The sequence below is a fragment of the Telmatherina bonti genome (assembly GCF_933228915.1).
Source record: "Telmatherina bonti genome assembly, chromosome: 1".
NCBI lineage: Eukaryota > Metazoa > Chordata > Actinopteri > Atheriniformes > Telmatherinidae > Telmatherina > Telmatherina bonti.
The window spans coordinates 28,816,985-28,836,180 of record NC_136619.1 but is presented as its reverse complement, the minus strand read 5'-3'; the positions used below and the strand labels follow the sequence as shown (position 1 = coordinate 28,836,180).

Genomic DNA, 19,196 nt, shown 5'->3' with positions numbered 1-19,196 from the left:
TGCATTTTCAATCAGTTTCTGGGTTGAAAGCTACAGATTAAACTTCAAATGTTAATTATGGAGCTTGCAAGAGTTGAATTTTCCTTCAGCATAGTTTCAAACAATTCGAACGAAAGCATAAAAACAATATCTGATTTTGCTTTTTTCTACACCACACGTTCCAATACGGATTTTATTTTCGACACACAAACCTTGTGTTGGGCTAAATTTAACAAATTTAGATAAAACATGGTGTTGAAAGTGTGTTCCTCAACACACATTTTTAGCCTACAAGTGCAAAACAGGAAAAATTACTCCAATATCTTAAAAGCACCAGTAAATGGCATATTTTCCCTGATTTATTTCTTGGTTAGAATATTTGGTCAGGAACTAGACTAGTAGAGTGAGTACCAAAATCTCACTGCACCTTCATTGCTGCCAAAGACTTGTGCAGGACCATTACAAGACTAACAGGAATTTCTGTATCATCAATAATGTAAACAATTACTCCCATTTGTCTTGGAAGCCAATAGTTGCCAGTACACAATTTATTTTGAAAAATATTTTATATTAAGTATTAAATACAATGAAAATGCAATTTATCTACCAGTGGAGGTGGCTTCACCATTCCTTTTTACATGAATCCATCTTTTTTTTTTCAAAATGGTTGAATAAATAGCAAATTCTGATATACTTATGTTATAACAGTATTTAAGCTGTTTGAAAGTCGAACATTTCCCCGAGGACTGACGTAGGAATCCCAGTTGATCCTCGTCTCTCCATATCTGCATCTGCCATTTTTCTGTCCATGTCACATTTTGACATATCACATGGTTCTGTTACACATTATAGTTTTCAGTGGCTGAGAAATGTTGAGATAGCATTAATCCTCCGCTTCTGAAAAAAAGACAACACCTTTGTCTTGCAGGTACATTACTGAGAAAGTATCAGCAGCAGCTTTGACTTGTACAAATAAGCCAACAATTTTCCCTCTTGCGGGATAATGTATGTTTTTAATATCTGTGGTTTGTGAATGTTTTCCAAGTGTTTTGAATTTTCTATTTTAAATCACTGCAAAATTATTTCCAATAAAAAAAAGAACCAAGTTGAGGAATGCAAATAAAACTTCAAAACTTTTAATATCAGATGTTTTTAGCATCCTTAAGGCTCCCTGTAGATTTTTCCCTCAAAGAATTCCCTTTACACTGTGACTTGCTTTTTTTCCCCAACATTGTTAAAAATATTGCTTTTAAGCATTCTGCAGATATAAGTTTGGAAGCAAGTACGAATGAGGATAGTAATTTTCTGTTTATATTTGCTTTTAATTGCGAAATCTCACATACACACAAAACGAGTTAACAAAAACTACAACACACAAGTCCTCCAGACTGATTTGTGTTGAAGTGATAAAAGTGCACAGAAGTGCATCACTCATGACTTTTATAAGATATATATTAACACTCACCGGTTTATATCTGCATGTTTCAACAACTACTGCCAGTATATTACTTTGTATTGATGTTATCTGTAACTTTCTTTTTTTTTTAACTTTCATTTCCCAAATTTCCAGATATAAAGTTCCACCTATTCCCTTCTTCTAATCCGGGACAAAAACATTGGTCCCCAGGTCTTGCCGGGATGGGGAACCACTAAAATGCCAAGTCTGTGGTGATAAGTGGACACGTTGTTCTCTGTCAGCAGGGATGGGTCAGGATATAACTGGCTGTAACCAGGGTGAGAACTAAACTTAAAGTATTTTTCTAAGGAAATGGCAATCTCCTCCCAGAGATCTTCCGGTTCCGCCTCAGGAAAGTCTTTCAGCACGGTCTCAACAACAGCATAGTTCTCAAAGCTTGAAAGTGTGCAGGTTGAATACACCACGACACCCCCTGGGCGCACTGCATATAACGCAGACCTGCAAGGAAAAGACAAACACTGCTTCATGACAAAAGGGCTTAAAATTGCACTTGATATATCTTCTGTTTTACTCTCTAAGCTGTTGTTGGCTGTTCTGAAGTCAATGAAAAGCTGAAATGTTGTTGAAATGGTTTACTTTATCAGCCTCCTTTATAGTGCCATAGGCCCAAGTCGCTGGGGGACCACCTATGAGTCACTGTGCAGCTGCCTTTACCCTGCTGAGACTTCTCCCTCTTCATGTACTGGCATTGTCACTGTGTTTCCATCTTTCTTCTTCTTTTTTATATAAAAGAGAGGGCTGCACCACACATAAATAGACTTTCTGAGCTATGTTGAGTTAGTTTGTTTAATTCTGTCTCTCAAAGGTGGCTTTCTTGTAATCTGGCCGAATAACCATGATAGCTAGGCTGAACTCAAAACCTGCATTACAATAGTTTATGTTCATAGTTGCGTATTCAGTAGTCTGAATAAAAAAGTACCCTACTTTTACCAACGCTTGTCTCAGTGTTATCTGAAAATTTATCAGCCTGAGAAAACTTAAATTCTGATTGGCAGAAATATTTCTTTATGTCTGACACTAGCAAAACTTAGACTGGGTTTCAATAAATGTTGGATGGTCAAATAATTGATTGGAAATGAATCATTCAGCTGTTATGTTGACAATTGATCAGTGTCACACATTTAAACATTGATTTAACCACAATACAGTCTTGATTCAATGACATCTTTACTGCATTGTTTTTGACTTAACAAGGATTTAAATACCAACTACTCATCCCGTTTGACAGGATCTCGGTGTTGTATTAACAATTTAAGATGCAGATTCTAAATGTGAGGAATTAAATTATGTCCAAACCTGATGAACCTGACATTGAGCCACCAACGAAGCTTTGATGGCTGCAGCATAGAAAAATGTAGAATGCCAAGTTGCCATGGGAACCATGCTTTCAGTTTATGAGACAGGATAAGTATCAGTTGAATAAGTTTAATATCAAGTTTTGGGTGGAATATAAAGTCTAGACACTAAAAGACTTCACACTTTCAACTAAAGACTGCAAAAAGTTGATGCTACACTAATAATACATCATTAATGTAGGACATTTACATAGAAGCATATCAAATCAAATGGAAATCCTAAAAACCAGGAAAATAATGAAACACTGTCCCTCCCACACACACATACATATACAACACATAATTGACATTGCAGGGCACTGAGGATACAGGAAGCAAAACCACCAATAGGTGGTCATCCAGGCTGAGACGCCTACAACGTCGTGTTGTGATACCATAAAATATATTAGAGAAAACTCAACTATTAAAATTTAATTCAAAGGATCAAAGGACGACTTCCACATTCACTGTCTTATGTTATAGTTTTTCAAGTTAAAACTTCAAGAGCTTTATGTGAAGCTGCCAAATGATAAACAACAAGCATGTAAATGCACATTACTTGTCACACAAACAGCTTCCAAGCAAAATTCTTTGTCAGTCTTACTTGCGGCAACTGTGTTCTTTCTTTTGTGATATTTAAAGTTTTTGTGCTTCTCCAATTATATAATCTGTTCTTCTCATGAATGGGGGCCCAGGTATTGATGTATTTTTGTGCAGAAGAAGCATCAAATAATGTTGTTTTTTTTTCCCCACACAGAGCCTCAAAAGAGAAATTGTCACTACCAGCATCTCGTTGTTTAGGTTGCGAAAGTTGAAGTTTGTAGGATTTGCCTAAACCCATTAAGCATCCTGAGTTCAATTTCCATCATCTTACACCTCTCAGATGTCCATTTCCTAGTGTTGCAGTGCTGGCTAATGTCTGTCCTGTCCTTTCACTGTCAACCAAGAGAGGAATATGGCTTCCTTCCTGATTCTGTATCAGTAGTTATTCTTTTCCTGCTAAAAAGGGTTTTTTTAAGGGTCTAGGGTTTACTGTTGACCCCCTTCATGAACAGGAACTGGAACTGAAACAAAACGACGATTTGGTAATATTCATTACAATTCAATGGTTTCCTTTGCTAAAGCTGCTTTTATGCATTAGCATAATATGATTATAACAATTAGAACAAATTACCCTGTTTGTAATCAACCAGAAACAACCAGTTGACTGTAACTGGATTATAATGGGCTTATATAGGTCCATTTCTAACTGTTCTTCTGCAAACTTGCTTCATTTCTGTTTTAAACTAAGTAAGAGAACTTGAATTGATGTCATATAAGTAAAGTGAACAGAATTCAACCCCATCCAAATATATGTCATATAGTCTTAATGCCCATGCTGTGATTATATTACTGGGAGAGCAACTGGACGTAATGTAAAAACAAAATAAAGTTTTACTTTACTGTTTTTTTCCTTTTTGTAAATCACCCATGTAGTGTATCATAGGTATTTTGTGTGTGTTGGACTGGGCTTACCGAAGCAGCTGAGCCTGTAGCTCAGGCAGTAGGGCTCTGTCTATCAGTCTCTGCTCCACCTGCTGGCTGTGGCTAGAATACAACCAGCTCCTGTCATTGGAACACGGAGCATCAACTAAAACCTGCAACATAGAGAGAAAAGCCATTCAAGTAGTTTCACGTCTGAGGTCAAATGTTAAAGAATGCAAACAAACAACACAACTGTAAAAGTGAATATATAAAGAGATAATGAATAATCACAGCAGATTAAAAGAAAGATGATTGGTGACTTTCCCAAATTATGTTCAGTCACGGTGGAAAAAGGATTTCACACCCTCAGAATCATTCATGCATCTCACAGTTAATTAAATATAAGACAACAGCTTCTGAAACTTTTACACCTTTGATGACATTACCCCTAACAAATATGTCATTGAAATTCAAATCAGTGCCAGACGAAAGCTTCTGTGTGATCTGCCTATTGCCTTTCTCTTCATTTCTTTAATCATACAGTTCATAGTAGACCCTCTCATTCTGAATGTTTTTTTTTATTTAATGTCCTGCTCCATTATCAGTCACTCTGAGTTCTTTGATTCCTTCCAGTCATTTGTCTGCCTCTTCTCTGCTCCAATTTTGAATAAACACTTTTTCTTTCTGCAGGGTGTATTAGCTTCTGTTCAAAGGCTTACTGTTCTCATTCATTCATAACCATGGCCTTAGAAAACAAAAAGTGCATCACTGTAATTTGCTGGATACTGAAAAGAAATTGAATTAGAAGCTGCCATAAACATGACAGAGGTTCTTTGCCCACCTTGTCATAAAAGCCAGCTTCCCTCTGCCCAAAACTCTGTCCGTCCTGTGCAGACACAACAACTCTGCTGTTTAGTGAGCTGGGCAGAAAAGAATCGAGGGTTTTGCTCAGCCAGTCCCGTCTGTGAGGATCTGGTTCATTACAGCAGAGAAGCTCTGGAACATCAGACAGAGCAGAAATACTGATTACTAGTGTTTAATGGCATCGCAAAAAGGTTGTCCATGAGTGAAAATATTACTTCCAATCATGTGAAGCACTAACAAGAGCTGAGAATAATACTTTGCATTGAAGTTGCATAATTTTAAAAGCATTACCAAACTCTTTTTTTTTTGCCATATTTTTTCAAAGGTTGTTTGGCAATTTCATATATTGTCTGGTTATGTGCATGCATTGTGTGATAGTATTATCATTTGGGGTCACTTGGATTAACTGAGGCATAACTGTTCATATTCATTGCACAATATTGGCAATAAAAAACTTTGGGTACTGTAAACATAAACAACCTTAATTCCAATGAATTTTGATTTGATGTCTGCAACACATTCCAGAAAAGCTGGGACAGGGTCATGTTTACCTGTGTCACATCAGCTTTCCTTTTTAACACTCAATCAGCATTTGTAAAATGAGGACACTGATTGTTAAAGCTTTGCAGGTGTAGTTCTTTCCCATTCTTGCTTCATGTACAACTTCAGATGCTCAACAGCCCAGGGTCTCTGTTGTTGTATTAGCACTTCATTGTGCATCATACACATTCAGTGGGAGGCAGGTCTGGACTGCAGCCAGGCAAGTTTAGTAATTGTATTTTGCAGAATTTAGCTTGGTATTGTCTTGCTGAAATAAGCAATAATGTCCCTGAAAAGATATTGCAAAATATGTTGTTCCAAAACCTCTGTGCATCTTTCAGCATTAATGGTGCAAGTTACTCATGCTATGGGCACCAACACACTCCCCCATACCATCACAGAGACTGGCTATTGAACTTTGCACTGATAACAGTCCAGATAGTCCTTTTCCTCTTTAGCCCAGATAACACGATGTCCAATATTTCCTAAAAAACAATATGAAATCTGGAGTCGTGAGACCACAACACATTTTTCCACTTTGCATCATTCCATCTCAAATTAACTTGGGCTGAGAGAAGTCAGCAGTTTCTGGATGTTTGCATGGAAGTTTCAGCTTGAACTTGTAGATGTAGTGACAAACTGTGTTAATCAAAAAGGTTTTCAGAAGTGTTCCTGTGCCCATGTGGGAGTATCTTTTACACAACGATGTTGTTTTTATGCAGTCTCACCTGAGGGATTAAAAGTTGCTGCCATTTAATTTTGGTTTTTGACCTCGCCTCATACTTGGAGAAATTTCTCCAGATTCTCCGAATCTTTGATGATATTCTATTCTATTCTACTGTACAGTCATTTGGCAGACGCTTATCCAAAGCAACTTACATACACATTCATATCCCAATAGGCACATCGGGGGGCAACTTGGGGTTTTAGTGTCTTGCCCAGGGACCCTTCGGCACACAGTCAGGGGAAGCCTGGAATCGATCTCCCAGTTGGAAGATGACTGCTCTTCCTGCTGAGCTACAGCCTCCTCCTATTATGGACTGTAGACAATGAAATCCCTAACTTCCTTGAAGTTGTACGCTGAGAAACATTCTTAAACTGTTGAACTCACACAGTTCTTTACAAAGAGTTGGATTTCAACCTATCATGGCTTGTGAGCAAGTGAGCCTTTCAGGGATGCTCCTTTTATACCCAATCACGACACCAATTAAGCTGTTCACCTATGGATTTTCCAAACAGCTACTTTCTGAGCATTCATCAATTTTCCCAGTCTTTTGTTGCCCCCGTCCGAACTTCTTTGAAATGTGTTGCAGGCATCAAATTCAAAATGAGTCAATTTTCAAATAAGAAAAACACAATAACATTCATGAGTCTGAAGATTAAATATTGTGTCTTTGTAGTGCATTCAATTAAATTTAGGTAAAAAAGGATTTGCAAATCACTGTATTATGTTTTTTTTTTTTTACATTTTCCACAATGTCCCAACTTCATTGGACATGGGTTTGTACTAAATATGGCATTTCACTATAAAGGTATAACTTTTGTGACTACTTATAAAGGATTACAGTGAGAATTATATTAGTTTTTGTTTTTAATATTATCACTATTACCAACTTGTGGTAAAACTGGCGCCAGTTCCATGAACACATTTGATTTTATATAGTATCAATTCATCAAATAAAAGACAGTTTCACCTGGAGTTGCACTCTGCATTATAGCTATGGCTTTGCCCCCGGGAGCAGAGCAAAGATCCAAAATCTTGTCTCCATCTCTGACTTGTAGAGCAAGCACTGGAAGCAGGGAGGCAGCATTCAGGAGGTAGTATTGCTTCAGCTGCCCAGGTCTGTGAGCTTGAGAGGGAAACCTCAGTGGACTTGAATGGATGTAACATTGCAGTGAAGTATTGGATAGAGTGAGAGAAGGCTTTGACTGAGAGTTCTGACTGAGAGCATGACAGGTAATGTCTGGCAGGAAATCTGAGACCTCAGGAGGGCCCTTGGAGGTGCAGTGACAAGACAACAAATTATCTTTTCCTGGTTTGTTTTTAGAATAAGACACAGTGGAGGAACCATTACACAGCAACTGTGATATATGTGTTTGTGGCAGCAAAGCTAAAAAGCCCTGGGACTGAAGAATCTGTGTGATGTCTGGCAGGGCGCTGAAGCGATTGAGCATGATTCCATACTGCCAAGAACCAGGGTCCAGGAGAACTGCTCTGCGGGACAGAAGCAATCCAAATGAATAAGATACAGAACTGATGACTGTGTGTAAGCTGCATTAATAATTTCAAAGTTTACCTCGCAAATGTCCATAAGTCTCCAAGTTCTTCACTGTACTGCTGGTCAAAGTGACTGAGGACTGCTGGACACAAGGATCTCTCTTTTTTCTGCGTTTTTCTCACCTATTACAAAATATACATACACGACTTAACTTTAGACTAAACTCAACAAAACCAAAAAGTACAAAAAAAAAAAAAAAAAAAAAAAAAACCATTGCATTCAGAAAACCAAACAGTGAAAAACAGCAAATCCTTACATTTCTGGACCAACTTTTTTTCAGCCTGTCTTCTGATTATGTCCTGAGACTGTCTTGAGTTCAACTGTTAGATACACCAGCTACCCCTACTGGATATGAAGTGTAAAAACACTCCTCATTGGAATTACAACAGGTTTGGATGGGATGTAAAGCTGAAACAGTTAAAGACATTTATACTGTTTGTTTACAAACACAGATCAGGTCAGAGAACCTACTACCTCATGTAAGAAACGCTTTTCCACTCAGTAAGAAGCTGTTTGAACATAACATAAACAAAGAATTCAAACAATCTCTTGACTCAAGGCACACTTTTGACAAAACTTTCAATTACTGGCTATCGGCCTTAGATGACATAATTAAATCATGAGAAAACGAAAGAAAACAACCCTGATATAATATAACAATAAAAGTGAAACGAATATTGTTTAGTGTCAATGAAATGAATGCAAATTAAAGCCGCTGCGTTATTAGTTAAATAATAAACAAATAAATAAATAAATGTTATTTGAAATCCTGAAGTTTGATTACCTTGTTATTCAGAGGTCTTTTTCCTTGAAACGGCGGTAAGACTACATTAAATCCAGTGTGACAGTTAGAAGACCATAAACACCACACTAGTGTTGGCGTTAACTTCTTCATGACAAACCAAAATAACCACCACGTACTATAAAACTGATGCCTTACAGCATGTCTGCGTGCAGAGTATCCCAATCTGAATATCTTTACAGTTCTCTAATAAAAATAGACTCGAGATGTATGACCATAGATCGTACATGTACGTGACATTACTAAGTACGTTCTTGAAATTCATCCGCCTCCACAACGCACACTGTGCTATGGTTCCGCCTGAAGTCCGAAGAGGAAAAAATCACATTGACTGTGTGTGTGTGTGTGTGTGTGTGTGTGTGTGTGTGTGTGTGTATATCTATCTATAAATATAGATATATATCTATAAATATACATGTGTTTATGGATAGATGGATGGATGGTGTTTTCACCAAGCATTATATATATATAATATATATATATATATATATATGTGTGTGTGTGTGTGTACATATATGAATGCTTGGTGAAAACACCATCCACCGATCCATCTTCTGCTGCTTATCTGGGGTCAGGTCGCGGGGCCAGCAACCTAAGCAGAGAAGCCCAGACTTCCCTCTCCCCAGCCACATTTGCCAGCTCTGCGGGGGGATCCCGAGGCGTTCCCAGGCCAATCAAGAGATATAATCCCTCCAGCGTGTCCTGGGTCTTCCCCGGGGTCTCCTCCCAGAGGGACGTGCTTGGAACACCTCACCAGGGAGCCACCTCAACTGGTCCCTCTCGATGCAGAGGAGCAGTGGCTCTACTCTGAGCCCCTCCCGGATGACAAGAGATCCTCACCCTATTTCAAAGGGACAGCCCAGCCACCCTGCAGAGGAAACTCATTTCAGCCGCCTGTATACGAGATCTCGTTCTTTCGGTCATGACCCACAGCTCATGACCATAGGTGAAGGTAGGAACGCAAATCGACTGGTAAATCAAGAGCTTCACCTTCTGGCTCAGCTCCTTCTTCACCACGACAGACCGGCGCAGAGTCCGCATTACTGCAGATGCCGCACCGATCCGTCTGTCAATCTCACGCTCCATCCTTCCCTCACTTGTGAACAAGACCCTGAGATATTTAAACTCCTGTTGGTGAAAACACTCATTCAAATAAATGAAAGCGTGGCCTTTGAACATGACCGCGGAACTATTTTATGATGATCTCGGATGTACATAAGGAGTTAACTGAGCAAAAATTATAAAATTCAGTGGGCTATATTCAATCAACTAAACCGTACTAGTTCGATTAAAGAATGAAAGACCATTCAAAACACTAAATCAAAACAAAGACCACAGTTGAATGTTTATATGACGTACTAATGGTTTCCACATGAAGATTCATTAGTCTGAATTAAACTGAATGGATGTTATTGTTCACACAAAATTACGGCTGTCGTAATCTCAAATATGTTGCTCGAAAGTAACAAGGATGTTTGCCTGGGTTTTAGAAGTTTAAACTAACAAAAATATTTTAAAAGTAGTCGTCTACCGGCACTGAAAAAAAACAAAAAACAACATAAATAAGAATTTTAAAAAATACTATTTTACTCCTGACGAAATGTAAACAAGTTGTATTATAACTGTGTGCTTAGTGCTTCTTAAGTAAAGCTAGATTTACTTGATCCTGTGCCTTATTACATGGGGCACACTAAGATTTAAAGGCAATAAAGGAAACAGAGATCCATTTAAAAAAAAAAAAAAAAAAAAAAATCAAACCACAAATGTACAGACACGTGAAGAACTGTTTTATTTCTGTTTGGGTTGCATGTTTGTCTTTTTTCTTTTTAAACAAAAACTTTTGATCAAAAATACATGTTAGTCAAACCCATCATTAAAGTGATTTGAGTTTAGCAGAGGTCCTTATATCAATTTCACAATCTCTCAGGAAACACTGACAAAAATAAGCAACACTCAGTTTATATCCCGCTATTCAAATTGCTGATTCTTGTTTACATTGTGAGGTTTTCTTGTACAGTAAATGCCAAACATTACATGGCAAACAGAATAAGGAATGCCACCATCAGACAGAAGAGACCCATAGCTTCAGACAGAGCAAAGCCTAAGATGGCGTAAGAGAACAGCTGCTGCTTTAGAGAGGGATTCCTGTTGAGACAAGAGAGGCCACATGATAGATAGTAGAGGCCACAGCAGTAAAAGTGAAGAAAGATTTTGTTGCTTTTATGAACAAATGATGTCTCAATTTGCTTTAATAGTCTTCTTATGGCAGCTAAATGATCAACAAGATATTAACATTTTCATAACTGAAGTTATTAGCTGAGTATGTTAACATCCCATGGGCACTTGGAGTAAAATATCCTTCCCTGATTATGTGTCAATTAAAAAAAAATTGAAGAAAATGTAATAAAGTTTTGGTCGCTGCAAATTTTTAAAACATTTTGCTTAGCCAGACAAGAATGAATGGAAAAGGCTTTAATTATATGGCAAAAAATTACTAAACCTACCTGGCATATCCAATGATTAGGCTGCCAAACACAGTTCCAATTCCAGCTCCAGATCCAGCCACTCCAACAGTGGCAGCTCCTGCTCCAATAAACTTTGCAGCTGTGTCAATATCACGGCTCACAGCACTGGTTTGGAATCCTCGCACTGCCACCTGCTGCTGGGAGGCTGCAGTACTCAGTGGTGTCAGGAGTGAAGCAGTCTAAACAAAAATAAATAAATAAATAAATGAATTGAGGATTTTTCCACTTTACATTTATTTAAAGTTCTTGACAAACAAGGAAGCATTTAGCCCAGCAAATAGGTCAACGAGAAATTGAGAATAGTTTGCATCTTAGTGTCGAAAGAAATCTGTTAAATTTGTGAAGTCAGGCTATTGAGCATTTGAGCAGTTTTCCTGAGAGTGTAGGAAAACCTCACTTACTGATGCAGTTGGCCTTTCTTTCATACATAGCAGTGTGCTATTTATCTATGTTACTTAGCTACATGTTGCTGTGCATACCACAACTGCTTCTGCAGAAAATCCCTAAATATGAAACTTAATGTCAGCCATGCTGCATTTATCTTGCAATCCCTTTTAACTCTGATCCTGTTTCCATGCAGACACAAGGCATGAATGTCTGACAGGCAGAAATTAGATTATTTTGTTGGCAAGCTTCTAATGCAGAACCTCAGACTCATTATTGATAGCATCATATTGCAACAGTTATTGTCTACTTGCTATATGCATGTGAATAAGACAAAGCAAGTAACAAATAAAAGACTAATACTGGAGCTGTAAGAGCTTCAGTCAGCCCATAATCTCTGAATATGTTTACAAATTTGCTGTGTTGGATGTTCACCTCTGCTTTCCTGTCTGACACGACTGCTGCTGAGAGTGGTCTGCAGAGTGCCCGTGATCCAGCACGGACCTGAAATGAGGGAAACAAACAAACATATGGCACGCATGGTCTGATAAGGTGATTACCAGTCATTTAACCCCTTATATTTGTTACAGCCATCTGGCCTCAATCAATCTATTCTGCTTAAAAAAGCACTGAAAAGAAGTTATTTTATCATTTTTGGTAAAATTCATTTTATACTTGTAATTCTTCTTGCATTGCACTTCTTCTTTTATTGTATCTTCCATTTTATTTTTTTCCAATTGATTTTTTTCTATTTCTATGGACCTGGATTCTGTGTCCTTAATAAAGCTGGAATTGAATATAAAACACAAACCAGCCATAGAGACAACGGTGTTATTTCCGCTTGAGCGGCTAAAATTACAGCTTGAATATGACAGCTTCTTGATATGCTTTACATTTATAGGATATTAGTTTTAAAAGATTAACAAACTTGTAAAAAGATAATGGTTGTGCTAATGCTGTGGGCAGGTTTTTATTAGTCCCGACAGAAACTACGGCGTCCTTGTAGGTATGCACACCAGCTGACTTTAGCAGAGGGTCAAAGACGGCTACATGGCTTGGCTAACTCGGTGACAAGCAAGCCACTTGGTAGCTTCTAAATGTCAGCATTAAGGAAAAACTGGCAGCAACTAACATTTCTGCACCCTGTCGTGTTGTCACCAGGTGCGTTTGAGAGCTTTTGTCAGTGAAAAGTCACCATTCATTCATGTAAACTCACCAGAGAGGGCGTGGAGACGAACTTAGCACAGGCATACATTACGACTAGACGTTCAGGTCAGGTCAACTGGAGAGGCAGGTGGATATCAGATGTCTAAATAAATACACACATATAAATATTTATGTTAATTCAGTTGACCCTGTTTGCTCAAATAAAACCGGAAAAGGCTTGCAAAGTGTAAGAAAATAAGGGGAAGATCAGCTGCAAGAAACGCACGGTAGTACAAAAAATAAATCGGGCAAACTGAAAACTAGAACATTTCAGCGCTGTATTTACAAGCAGATACAGAATAGAGCAGAATCATAAAAGCTGTGTATTTCAGGAAAAGGCGATTTGTAACAGAGGAGGTTAGCTCTTACCTCTTAGCTCCTACCGGTCTGCTGTAAAGGTCGAACGCACGAGAGGCAGACGCATGCGCAGTTTTACTTGTCCGGCGGACATTTCCGGTTTCCTCACGCATGCGCTTGGGCTGTTCAGGCGTTTGTGTCACAACATGAAGGTTAAACGTGTTTTCAATAAATACACCTCTAAATATGACTTCATCTGCATCAAATGATGGAAGTATTTAACGAGCAAGTTTAATTGAGAATCAAAAGAATCAGATTAAATATATATAGGCTCATACATATGAACGACTATATATATATATATATATATATATATATATATATATATATATATATATATATATATATATATATATATATATATATATATATATATATATATTTACAACAATATCTGAAAGTTTAGAACCTGCAGTTTATATATATAAACCTGCAACTGCAGGTTCTAAACTTTCAGATATATGTATATATATATATATATATATATATATATATATATATATATATATATATATATATATATATATATATATATATATATATATATATATATATATATATATATATATATAAACCTGCAACTGCAGGTTCTAAACTTTCAGATATTGTTGTAAATATTTATAGGATGTTTCGCTATGCAAGCAATTGTTGATATGAAAAGTTTTGTATAAAAACTGCCTTGTAAAAAAAAATTGATGACTTGTTTTGATTTGACATGAAAACAAAACAAGCCTTGAAGTGAAGCAGAGCAAATATACACACAAAAAGGGACTTTTACATTTTTTAAAAAAAAACCTTCTTGATTAAAGATTGTTGTATAACTTACACAAAAAGGGATTTTTGTAAATCCAGCCAATCAACTCTAAAAGTCAACCTCATTTGTTTCCAGAATACATTTTAGAAATTTTTGGCTGACTGCCAGCATTTATAGAATTATGCATTATGCATTTATGTTTAAAATATTATATGTACATAATATATTATTATTATTATTATTATTATTATTATTATTATTATTATTATTATTATTATTATTATTATTATTAATAATAATAATAATAATAATAATAATAATAATAATAATAATCATCATCATCATCATCATCATTTATTTATTTATTTAGGTACCTTATTTATAGTTACATATTATTTTATTACATCATACAGTATAACTAAATCATCTTAATTTTGTTATGTTTTGCAAGAAAAGTTTGATTAAAACCTGAGCAAATTATCCAAAGTTTTCCCTAAGTCTGACGCACTCTTAAACAAAACTTTTAGATTTGGAGAATATTTCCATATCTTCGGTGATTGGTGACATAACAGCGACTTCAAGTTCATGCAGTTTAACTTGCACTTTTCTAAAATGTGGGTCAATAGCCACAAGATGGCAGCAAAGTTACAGTCTAGTTTATTCTAATCCCCTTGGTTCATTCCCCTGTGCTGCAGGCCAGATTCTGTGCAAGGAAATATGTGTCTAATATCATAGGTCCCAAGTGAAAACAACAGTCAGGTGTAAAGCAGAGAAAACTGACTTAATCTGATTTCCCCATTAACCTGTCCCATAGCCGAGATATTTTAAACTTGATGCCAGGCTTGTATCAGTAAAACTAACCTGACCAACATAGGTGTGTCAACTGAGAAATATAACAGATTCAAGGATGACAGTTTGGCTGCAGCATCTTCCTCGTTTTTGAAAGATTGTGCACCAGGATGAATTATAATACGATGCTACGCGTGTCGAATTAATGTGGTTATAAAATATTAGCTGTCACTGGCAGGTAGGGGAGTTGTCTTTTCTAATAGAATATGTATATCGACATTTAAAATGTCCCAGAATATGTGTTAAATAATACTTTGCATGTTACAGTATTGTTACAGAATTGACCTTGCCTTCCTTAAAATGTCCCATAGGTTATATCCATGATAAGAAAAGCAGTTAATCTAATTTCCATTTATATTGTGCAGCGAACTTCACCTATCATTTGGTCGTGAAAATTGAAAGCGATCAATATAATTGATCATATTGAAAAGAAAAGCATATGCTTAATTCTTGCTTTCTTCGTCAGATGAATCGATCAGACAACACATTCTTAATGTAACTTATATATTCTTATCAGATATTTATGAGATATTTCAGATTCTATCTGAAAGTGGGATTTCCTTGTTTATTAATTCATCTCTGGATGCCCCCTCAGAAGTGAGCTCCATTTGGCGAGGCGGAAGGGAGATTCCTCAGCCCTTCCAGTCATACACCCCCTACCTCCTCTGCATGATGTTACCGTTACGCACCACTATAATAAATGGAGACGTGACTCTCCGAGGCGAATCCCTGCCGACGTCACTCCTGTCCTTTATAAATAGGCTGAGCAGAGCCTCTGATCAGACTCAAGCAAAACCTCTTTTTGAATTGCAGCCTCTTTTCAAACCAAGGATTATTGGATTGCTTTCGTTGGATTCAATTACCAGCACTCAGTAAGTGCCTTTAATTCTAATAAGGAGATTTAAAACTTTGGCTTTGCGCTTGTATTGGACGTGTAATTTATGATTAAATGTGATGACTTTCAATGATAAAACGTGTAAAAACCGTTTTAATATCCTTCGCATTTAACCTGCCAACAATAATATCTTCTCTATAAACGTGATTTATGTTGGGATCGCATTTTTACGCACGGTGCATCTATCCACAGATCACCATTATAAGCACAATGACGTTGAACAAGGGTGACAAACTGCGGAATATGGACAAGAGGAGGGGAAGCATGCCCTTCCCCATGAATCTACCCAACCTACACAGAAGAAGCATGCCAGTAGATGATCGGGACCTGCGCACAACGATCCCACAGACGGGACAAACCGACGAACTATCCAACCTACTGCGCTGCACTTCCTACTCCCCGAGCGAGCAGCACAGGGGCAGCTGTGCGTCGGACTCGTCTGACTCTGTGATCTCCACCGGCAGCGAAACTGAGTCCCAGGTGTATAAGGTGGTTCTTCTTGGGGAGCACGGCGTGGGCAAATCCAGCTTGGCTCGTGTCTTCGGAGGAGTTGAGGATGCCGGTCACGATTACGATGAAGCAGGTACAAATGGTGATGAATGAGTCATCAGTCACTACACTCCATTCACTGAAAACTGCTTTAAGTAATCGTCACTCTAAGGTTATTTAGTAATATACATTAAAATCACATTTTATTAATTTCAAAATTTTAAATTACATTGAAGGGCAGCAAATGAGTCACTTACCATTTTAACACTAAATTCGCCCACAAAACCCCACAATTGAACTTTATTATCTGAGCATCTCACAATATGCATCTATTAAGTGTGGCTATTTTTTTTATTTTTTATTTTTTTAAATAGGCTACACAAGTATATGCTTATTGTTTCCACCACAGAGGGAGCTGGCTTGTCATCAGTAACTTACTATAGTTGCCAGAAGCAAGTCCATTATCATTAGTTGATGGGAAGTTTAAAAGGCAATAGACAGTCACGGACGATTATAAACATATTGATTTATTTAAAGCAGCAACATAGGCTGAAAAGAAACACTCCTAGAATAAATTATTCTTTGCCTTTCTCCGTCAGTCTGTAACGCAGCATTTATCCCCCCCCCCCCCCCCCCCCCCCCCCCCCCCCAGGAAACACTTACGATAGATCTATTGTGGTGGATGAAGAGGAGGCTTCTATTGTGCTGTATGACATCTGGGAGCAGGTACGTTTTTATTTATTCTTATTTTTTTATTTTTTAGCAATGTGTTCATAGTGATACACTGCAATTTCAAAATATCAGATTGGTCGTGCAAAAACTGAGGACATTTTTTTCTTACCCTGAAGGATAACAGCCAATGGCTGAAGGAGCAGTGCATGAGGATGGGGGACGCCTATATCATTGTGTATTCAGTGACGGACAAATCAAGCTTCGAGAAGGCATCAGAGCTCCGGATTCAGCTGCGCCGGGCCAGACAGTCAGAAAACATTCCCATAATCCTTGTGGGCAACAAGAGTGACCTGGTGCGGTCCAGGGAAGTTTCTGTAGATGGTAAGTTAGTATTAGTGACCTAGCAATGCACTGAGGATGTGAAACAATCAGAGAACTCTAACAAATATTTAAATAGCCTCTGGGTATAATTTATTTCTCCGATTCATGTTGATCTTGGACTAAAATGTCACCACAATGTAAAGAATCCACCATTTTTTTCAGTGATAGCTATCACTCAGGGCTGTTATGGACTCTATCTCTACTTTCTCATTTACACACCTGCTCTAATGGTCTTTCCTCCGTGTTTTCTGGTTTGCAGAGGGAAGTGCTTGTGCAGTGGTATTTGACTGCAAGTTCATTGAGACATCCGCGTCTCTCCATCACAACGTGCGGGACCTGTTCGAGGGCATAGTCAGACAGATTCGCTTGAGAAAAGACAGCAAGGAGGAAAACGCGCGACGCATGGCCAACTGCAGGCGAAGAGAGAGCATCGGCAAAAAGGCTAAACGCTTCCTGGGCCGCATAGTTGCACGCAAGAACAAGAAGATGGCTTTCAGGCAGAAATCAAAGTCCTGTCATGACCTAACAGTTCTCTGAGCAAACAAATGACACAGAAAGACTTTTTTTTTTTTTTTTTCGTTACCCTTTGGCCTCTGACGACCAGATGCTGTGTGTGTTTTAACACCAATTCTAAAGGACTAATAGAGATGTACAGAATATATTTTTTGGTCTATAGACACCAACCAAAAGCAAAAAGAGGATGTAGTTAAATGACAGGTGTTGTGACGTCATATCATGATAACTTGCATGAAGCTTTTCAAACATTTATTATGTTATATTGTTTGCCTTAAACATTTTGCCATCATGATATTTTCGGGGGGGGGGGGGGGGTTTGCAAAGAAAGATTCAAAATCTTATTTCTGAGTTGCAAAGATTGCCTTGCTGTTGGGTTGTTGTGCTACTTTTCTGGAGGATATTGATGTATATACTTTACATATGCTGAATGCAATTCATCTCATTATGCTATAAGATCACATTACTAGGTCATCTAGAGTCATATTTACTTGAAATTTGGTGCGCAGGTTCGTGCCTTGGCCATGTTACTGAGGACTAGTCAAAGCCTAGATAAAACGTCTGTCATTATGTGTTGCTCATTCAATTCAGGTTGTGAATGTATGAGTAAAGCAATAAGTTATACAAGTTTTGTGAACCTTGACCTTCTATGAAAAAAATCTTTGTTTACATTGGTTTCTTTTTTCAATAAAATATCAAATGAAATGGTACTTCTCCATGTTTTTATTGCCACAGCAACACATTCAGAAGAATGTATCTTAAGAAGTATAGGTGTTGTCTCATGAATATTCATATGAGCCTATCAGTGAAGTGGGACCTCACTAGCCATTGGTTTCCCAGGAAGGAAACAAGGCAGTTAAGCATGTTCCTCTTAAGATGTTAACCATTAATCCACCTTAAGCACACAAGTACACCATTTTCCACCCAATTTAAACTTTTCTCCAACCTCCAAGAAGTAGCACACACATTTGGAGGAGGTAAGATGGAACATCTTTCTTTAAAATTGGGATGGAACTGGATAGTTTTTGCTCTGTAAATGGCAGTAACTGGTTCTTTTTGATTATCACTATCTGCTTTTAGCGAGATGGTTTTAAAGTTTTTTGTTGCTTGTTGGATTCTTGGACTGTACCTAATGGAGCATATGAGATGTTATTGTGACCACCAAAAAGTGCTATTCAGTTTTAAACTGTTCTGTCTGAATGATACTCCGCATACATCAAAACCTGAAAAGATTGATTGATTGATTGATTTTCATTTTTACTAATATAATATGGATTTTTAAATCCCATTTATTGGTTCGTGCTACTGTGGTGGATGATATGCTACTTTTAAACTGTTTTGTTCCAAGTTATTCATAGAATCTGTGAAATCTATAGGTATGAAATAGCAAGGTGATGAATGAGTGACAAGAGAGAATTAGTTGATTGTTGGT

The 19,196-nt window shown here is 37.5% G+C and overlaps 3 protein-coding genes across 3 annotated transcripts; 1 reads left to right on the top strand and 2 right to left on the bottom strand.

Moving 5' to 3' along the window:
• Positions 1-1,511: 1,511 nt before the first annotated feature.
• Positions 1,512-8,940, bottom strand: nsun3 (NOP2/Sun RNA methyltransferase 3). Its single transcript, XM_079265142.1, has 6 exons — positions 8,722-8,940; positions 7,956-8,059; positions 7,353-7,873; positions 5,096-5,250; positions 4,306-4,427; positions 1,512-1,894 (listed from the first exon to the last, which is right to left on the bottom strand). The coding sequence occupies exons 1-6, from the start codon at positions 8,830-8,832 to the stop codon at positions 1,564-1,566; spliced, it is 1,344 nt and encodes a 447-aa protein (XP_079121268.1). The 5' UTR covers positions 8,833-8,940; the 3' UTR covers positions 1,512-1,563.
• A 1,567-nt stretch (positions 8,941-10,507) lies between these two features.
• LOC306758383 (ATP synthase F(0) complex subunit C2, mitochondrial-like) lies at positions 10,508-13,324 on the bottom strand. The gene is made up of 5 exons (XM_079243705.1): positions 13,224-13,324; positions 12,865-12,957; positions 12,084-12,152; positions 11,244-11,443; positions 10,508-10,884 (listed from the first exon to the last, which is right to left on the bottom strand). Exons 2-5 carry the CDS (start codon positions 12,901-12,903, stop codon positions 10,770-10,772), a joined length of 423 nt encoding a protein of 140 aa, XP_079099831.1. The 5' UTR covers positions 12,904-12,957; positions 13,224-13,324; the 3' UTR covers positions 10,508-10,769.
• Positions 13,325-15,609: 2,285 nt separating this feature from the next.
• Positions 15,610-17,966, top strand: rrad (Ras-related associated with diabetes). The gene is made up of 5 exons (XM_079240268.1): positions 15,610-15,686; positions 15,902-16,292; positions 16,851-16,924; positions 17,047-17,251; positions 17,511-17,966. The coding sequence occupies exons 2-5, from the start codon at positions 15,920-15,922 to the stop codon at positions 17,786-17,788; spliced, it is 930 nt and encodes a 309-aa protein (XP_079096394.1). The 5' UTR covers positions 15,610-15,686; positions 15,902-15,919; the 3' UTR covers positions 17,789-17,966.
• Positions 17,967-19,196: the final 1,230 nt, after the last annotated feature.